The following is a 6,637-nucleotide window of genomic DNA, read 5'->3' on the forward strand; positions in this document are numbered from 1 at the left end:
TTTAAATATGTTGTTTTAAGAGATTTTCATAACCCTGGATGCCAGTTAAAAACAAACACCAACACGCACCGTTTTGCAATCTCTTAAACAAATAAAATCACTTTGATTTAAATAACATTTATTTTACATGACCAAACACAATAAATAACGTAATATACAAAGCTTTATAATTATTGCACATTTGTAAAATATCTTACAGTGAGTTCATACAGCCAGCAATATTTAAAGCACGAAGACTTTATTTACAATTTTGTTTTAATATAATAATCAGATCCAATGGACCTAACATAAGATGAATTTATGTTAATTTGACCAACCAGCGTTCTCATCACTTATATATATTTTGGAGGGAAATGTAAACATTATTGCCTAAAGTATTTATATACATCTGATAGCTGATCATAAGGAAGGACTTTAACAATCTACAAAGGTAAAGCTGATAAAAGGGTACCATATTTTGGTTTACTTTATTTAGCCTTAAATTATATATTAATATTTTTCATGTAAACGCAGTAAGAGCTGTAATAATCAATTTTAACACAAGTAGTCTCATCACTTTAAAGAAAAAAGAAAACAAAAAATTGAGCTTTAGATCATTGCTATTTCATTGGGAAGTTCTCTAATATTTTATGGGAATATTTTAATAGACTCCAGGGAAAATACTCTTTCCCCTTGAAATATTTTCCATTTGATGAAAATAACAATTTCCCCTGTAAAGTGAATTCTTTCAAAAGTTTCCTGAAAGCCTATTTTTAGGAAATAAATTTTTAAAATCCAGTGTCTTTAACACAAATATGTCAGAACACAAATTTGAAATAAATCACAGAAAAGAGTGCCAATGGGTATATATGGATGTGTGTGTATCTCTTATGTATATGTTTAAGAGAACAGATATTTATATATGTATGTATATATACATATATATACACACATACACGAATCTGTAAGTAGCACACCTACATTAAATACACACACATACCCACTTCGCTGGGTCTAAACATGCACTAGCAAGTTATTCTAGGGCTTCAGCTCTTCAGAAAATCTCATTATGTGAGGAGCGAAGTGGCTCTGCGGGGAGCATTATGGAAATATCTGGGCTTGATTTAATGAGGCTGTTCACATTGGTGGAATATCAACTTAACAGAGAAAAGTCTACCCAGGGCGTCCAAGTTACCAAAATGAAAATTGGCAATTGAGATGATAAGAACGTGGCTTTCTTCTGCGAAATCACTTCAGGTAACAGAGATAACATTAAATAACATACATTCTATGCACCAAGAACATTGTTTTATGTACCGAGTCTCTTATCCGTCTCTCCTAATGACTTCCCTTAGCGGGTTGTTAGTACTTGACAGCAGGTCTCCGTGCGGGGAACTTTTCTCCAATTCCACATTCAAAGGAGGTCCATCAGAGAGCATGATTGGCAATTTTCGTCATAATCTGCACATTATTAGCATCAAAATTGACGTGGCAGTTAACACTGGTGGGTTTTGATGTGCCTTTCTTCAAGTTCAAGGAAACCCCTCCAGTAGCCGGGGTTGGCAGAGCCGGTCTCAGCAACCCAGCGGTGGCTTTGCAGAGGCGAAGGCGCAATAGACATGCGTAAGAAATAAGCCAAGAACCATTTTACCCGAGGAAAAGGAGAGCGAGGAGGGAAGGGGGTGAAGGGAACAGAGTTCGAACTTAGAAAAGTGTCTAAGGAAACGCTTCAGGATAATATATATCTAGAGATTCAAGTATTTCCCATATGGAGTGGAACCCAGTCGTTGGAAAACTAAGCTGAAAACGATTCTTCAAATGCTACAGAGATCGTTCAGTCTTGCCCTCCTCATCCCTCCGTTTGCCTTTCCTCCCCTGGCCTGGCTGTGCCACTCTCATTAACCATTGCTTTTTGCAAAAAACTATGCAAGATGCCTCCAACCCAAACCGAAGGTCAGAAGAGGGACCGGCGGTGGGCCGAGAGGGGAGGCGAGGCTGCGCCTCTTTCCGTCTCGGCGTCGTGGCTTTGTCCTTCCCGGGACCACGGCCACAGCCGCACCAGCCTGGTCCCCTGCACGCAGTAAACACTCTCCGCCCCCGCGGCCGCCTGCACTCCCCGTCCGCCCTCTAGGCCTTCTTGTCAGACCTTCATTCCTCCGCTCTCCTCGGACAGGGCCCCTAACAAGCTTGGGCTAAGAGAAAAACTGCTACCGCCTCTCACCCTCGTTTAAAGAAAATGAAAGGATGGAAGAAACACAGCAGCAGCGGGAACAACGGGGTGGATTTCCCTCCCGCACACAGCACACACCACTCCCTACTCTCTTTGCTGTGCTTTTCCGTTGCTTTCGGCCACGTGGCTCAGCCGAGAAACGAGGCCTGACGGCTTCAGCCCGGGCCCGAGACCACAGCGGACTGGTTTCTGGGGCGAGGAGATTGTCTTGGGGAGACCAAGAGCTCGGGACAGAGGCAGGAAGCGGGGTCTGGGCGACGGGAAACACACTTAAAAGGAGGGGAGGCGGCGGGGTAGCGAATACAAAAATAGAAATAATTTGAGGGGACGCACGCCGGGCTTTCGAGCTGGCTCTATCCCCCCAACTCGGGGCAAGTTCCCTGCGGCCTCCCGCGCCGGGGCGCCCCCTGGCGAGAGCCGCAGCAGCAGGCGGAGCGCAGAGGGCACGCGGGCGCAAGGGGGCACGGGGGGCGCTCAGGGGACTCCCGGGGCACACTCGGAGCGCCGGGCGCAGCCCCCTGGCGGCGGCGACGTAGTTATCTGGTGAGCGGCGCCTCGTCCCTCTGGTCCGGGGGGCTCACGGCGGTCTTGCTTAGCACAGCGGCTGAGTAGGGCAGAAAGCCGCTCTCAGAGCGCGGCGCCGCGGCGCTGCAGCCGAAGTCCGAGCCCCCGGCGGCCCCTGCGCTCCCGCCGCCGCCCCCGCCGCCCGCGCCGCCACCCCTGGAGCCCAGAGCGGCGGCGGCGGCGGCGGCGGCGGCGGCGGCCGATTGACTGCTGTGGCAACTGAGGCACGAGCAGGGTGCGGAACCGCCGCTGGGGGGCGCCCCGGCCGCCGCGGCCGAAGAGGCCGCGGCCGCCGCAGCTGCAGCCGCCGCCGCGGCCGAAGCCGCGCTGTTGAGCCCGGCGGCAGCCGCGGGCGTCTGGTAGAGGCCCGGGTGGCGGAAGCTGCACAGCAGCTCGGGCCGCGAGTAGGGGTGCGAGAGGGCGCGGAAGGTGTCCAGCGGGCGGATGGAAGTGGCGAAGGGCGACGAGGCCGCAGCCGCCGCGCCCGAGGCCGCAGCCGCCGCGGCCGCGGCCGTGACACCCACGTGCGGGTAGTAGTGCAGCGGCACGTGCGAGTGGAAGGGGTAGGGCAGGCTTCCGGTGGCGGCCGCGTGCGTCATCATGTAGGTGTAGAAGCTGGGGTCGGCCGGGTGCGGCCACGACATGGCCAGACGCTGCCGCTTGTCCTTCATGCGCCGGTTCTGGAACCATACCTGCGGGGAGAGCCGCGCCGCGGCCCGAGTTAGGGAGCGCCCGGAGGCCCCAGCCCCCGCCCCGGGCCTCCCCGCCCCTCCCAGACCTCCGAATGGCCTGGCCTACGCCCCTCCGACCCGGGCGAGTCCTCTCCTCCTGCTGAGACAGTGTGAGCGGCAGTGTGAAGCGCCGTAGGCACACTCTCCTCAGCGAAAATAATCTTCTTCCCTGTATCCGATTGCTGCGGCTCGTGGGGCTTCTATTCCCTTGCTTTAGACTGCGCTTCCTCGTCCCAACCCAACCTTTCCTCTCTTTCTCGCCACCCACCGGTTGCCCGGCCTCGCTGAGCACCCGTCTCTCAATCCCAGGATTTGCACGAGGATTCTAGGGCTCCTTTGAAGAGAAGCTGCCGCCGCAGCTTTTGTAAAAAGTCGCCGCGTGAGGTCTTGAGTCCTCTGAGCTGTGAGAAATTGTCCCGAGGGGCATGGGTCCGGTTCTGATATTAAAGGGATGGTTTTGTTGGAATCATTTGCTTCAAATGAATGGCGGGAACAACATCCTTTTAAACTGGGAAGGGGATTTTTCTGCCCCTCCCAACACAGTAGCTAATGAAGACATCATTCGTCACAACTCTAAATTAAAGAAAGCCCGACCAAACCGAAGAGAGACTTTCACACTCTTTCTCTATCCCATGGAGTTTCCTATTTTCTTTTTTTAGAATGCCAGATCCTCCTTGAAGAGTTCACCAAGTCGCCCAACCTCCCGGCTATCTTTCCTGGACGTAAAATAAAATTAATCACCTAATGATATATTAATAAGGACAATTTCGTTGCTCCCCCCAGGAGGTTGCTTTCTTTCCCGTTGCCCAGGAGAAAAATGTTTAGAAAACGATTTCTCAACCTAATCGATTTTTAAAATACACTATCCTTTCTCCTTGTAACGATTTATGTGAAAAATAAACCTCCAAGATCAAGAGCAATTGAAAAGTTTCACCTCTGGTTCGTGCCAGAGGAACAAAGACCAGCTGGCTGCCGCCGAGGGGAAAGTGGAGCCGTGGAGAAGGGTTAGGGGCACCTGGACACGCGCTGGGCGAAGGCGAGCGTTTGCGGCATGGACTGCGCCATTCAGGGCCCTTCCCAGGTCAGCCAGACCGGCTAACCCTTCGGATACGGCAACTGAGAAATAAATATGCCAATTCCTTTGGTGACTCTCCCCGCGGGTTTTCAGGCCCTCAGCTAAACCTAGTCGCCCAAAAAGGAGAAATAAAAATCAACCCACACACCCGGGGAAGGCTAGAACAGGCGCGTGCTGGAATCAATACCTTGATAGTGGTTTCAGGAAGGTTGAGTGCAGCGGCTAGCTCGCACCGGCGTGGCCGCGACACATAGTTCTCCCGGTAGAACTCCTTCTCCAGGCGCGCGATCTGTTCGCGAGTGAACGCCGTGCGGTAGCGCCGCACCTGATCCGCGCCAGAGCCGGAGCCGCCCAGCGCCGCGCCCCCGCCGCTGCCGCCGCCGCCGCCGCCGCCGCCGCCTCCATGCAGGCTGCCGAGGCCGGAGCCTGTCGCAGACGTCGTGGTGCCCGCGGCTGAGCCACTCTCTGCGAACCCTGGCAAACAAACGGCCGGCAGTGCATGAGTCACTGTAGGACCGAGATCCCCGCGCTGAGGCTGCACGCGGATGGGGGAAGCCGCGAGAGGAGGGCGAGGCGCTACCTAAATTGATGGGGTCTGTCATGTTTACAAATTGCTGCCGTTAATGAAATCAATAAAGTTTGGGGAGCCCTTCATAACCAAATAATAGTAACTCAATTAAGAACGGTAGTTTTGCTTTAATAATTGGAAATTTTCAACTCAGGAGGAAAACTGGCCAAGGGAAGAAGCCTACATCTAAACTCAGTTTGGGAAGCTCTGGATTTTCCTTGATCTGGAGACCGCAGGGCAGCTTTCTGTCGGCCTCTAACCTTCCTTTGACTGGCTTTGGAATTTTTTTTAAATATTTCAAGATTCGAAAGACAGCAACAGCTCAAACCGGAACCATCGAGGGCTGAACTCTACTTTTCAACTTTCTCCCGCTGACCTAAGAGGGTCTCCCAAAGGCGCCCAGCGAGGCTCCCTTGACTTATTTAGAATGCTTCCTCCGCTCGGCCTCGGGGTTCAGAGGCCGCGGAGTTCAGAGCAGCTGCCCAGGGCACCCTTCCCCCGGACAGACTCAGTGGATGGCTCGGGGTCGATCGGCTAGCACAGGCTTTTAGACCCGCAAGCGGAAAACGTTTTCTCCGACTTAGGAGCGAGGGCAGGCCGTAGGCCTGCGTCTCTCTGGGAGGCTCAAGGAGCAGAGCCGGAGGGCACGGTCCCACCCCTGCGTCCCGCCCCCGCCCGAACCAGCTCGGTGCAGCTCGCTGCAGAGGGTCGGAGAGGGGCAAAGGCACCACGAAGGGCCGGCGGGGCAGCGAAGGAACAGAGAGAATGGGCCTGGAGAGCGCGGCGCGGGCAGCGCGATTACCTTTGCCATTGTTTTCCTTGAGCGGAACCGCTCCCAGGCCGCCGGGGGACCGCAGCGCCGAGCAGCCCACCTCCACGTCGCTGCTCATGTCTGCCTCGGCGGCCGCCTCTGAATAATGACCCGGCTTTTTTCGGCCTTCCGCGGCGGACGCGATTTCGGAGGAGACGGTGCTTTCGCTGCTCGGGTGCTGCAGGTTGAACAAAGTGTCTATTTCGAATTTGCCCTTGGCAGGGAGGTCTCCCAAAGCGCTGTGCAGAGGGGCGGACGGCAGGCGCGGGCTGAGGCGAGCCGGGTGCTGCGAATTTTCCAGGGCCTCGAGCACAGCATTGCCAGCCGAGTCGGACAAATTGGAGAATCTCTTGCCGGTCGTAGGGCTATGCAGCCCTCTCTCCATCAGAATCATCTCTTTTCTTATTCTTTCCATCATTTCAGCTTTCTAAAAAGTGTCACAGTGGCCCGGCTGTCCCGTCCTAATGATGGGCTGCGCCGAGGGCTAATTCTCATTCAGCCCCAGCGAGCGCCTCTAAATATTATTATCTCTTTTGGAGGGAGGCGGAAAAATTGTGGGATGCCAGAGCGAGGGAATGACTGGTCAAAATGACCCATACATCCTTCCGAGCCCGAGATGTCATTCATCAAAAAGTAGCGCTCGCTCGTCATTAAGGTACGAATGACGCTGTTCGAATAA

At 53.5% G+C, this 6,637-nt stretch overlaps 1 protein-coding gene across 1 annotated transcript; it reads right to left on the bottom strand.

The window, feature by feature from the left end:
• Window positions 1-2,745: 2,745 nt before the first annotated feature.
• Window positions 2,746-6,376, bottom strand: EVX2 (even-skipped homeobox 2). The gene is made up of 3 exons (XM_055396926.2): window positions 5,950-6,376; window positions 4,767-5,053; window positions 2,746-3,465 (listed from the first exon to the last, which is right to left on the bottom strand). The coding sequence occupies exons 1-3, from the start codon at window positions 6,374-6,376 to the stop codon at window positions 2,746-2,748; spliced, it is 1,434 nt and encodes a 477-aa protein (XP_055252901.2).
• Between the last annotated feature and the right edge of the window lie 261 nt (window positions 6,377-6,637).

The sequence above is a fragment of the Moschus berezovskii genome, chromosome 2 (assembly GCF_049115385.1).
Source record: "Moschus berezovskii isolate FMDL1 chromosome 2, NW_MosBer_1.0, whole genome shotgun sequence".
Classification (NCBI taxonomy): domain Eukaryota; kingdom Metazoa; phylum Chordata; class Mammalia; order Artiodactyla; family Moschidae; genus Moschus; species Moschus berezovskii.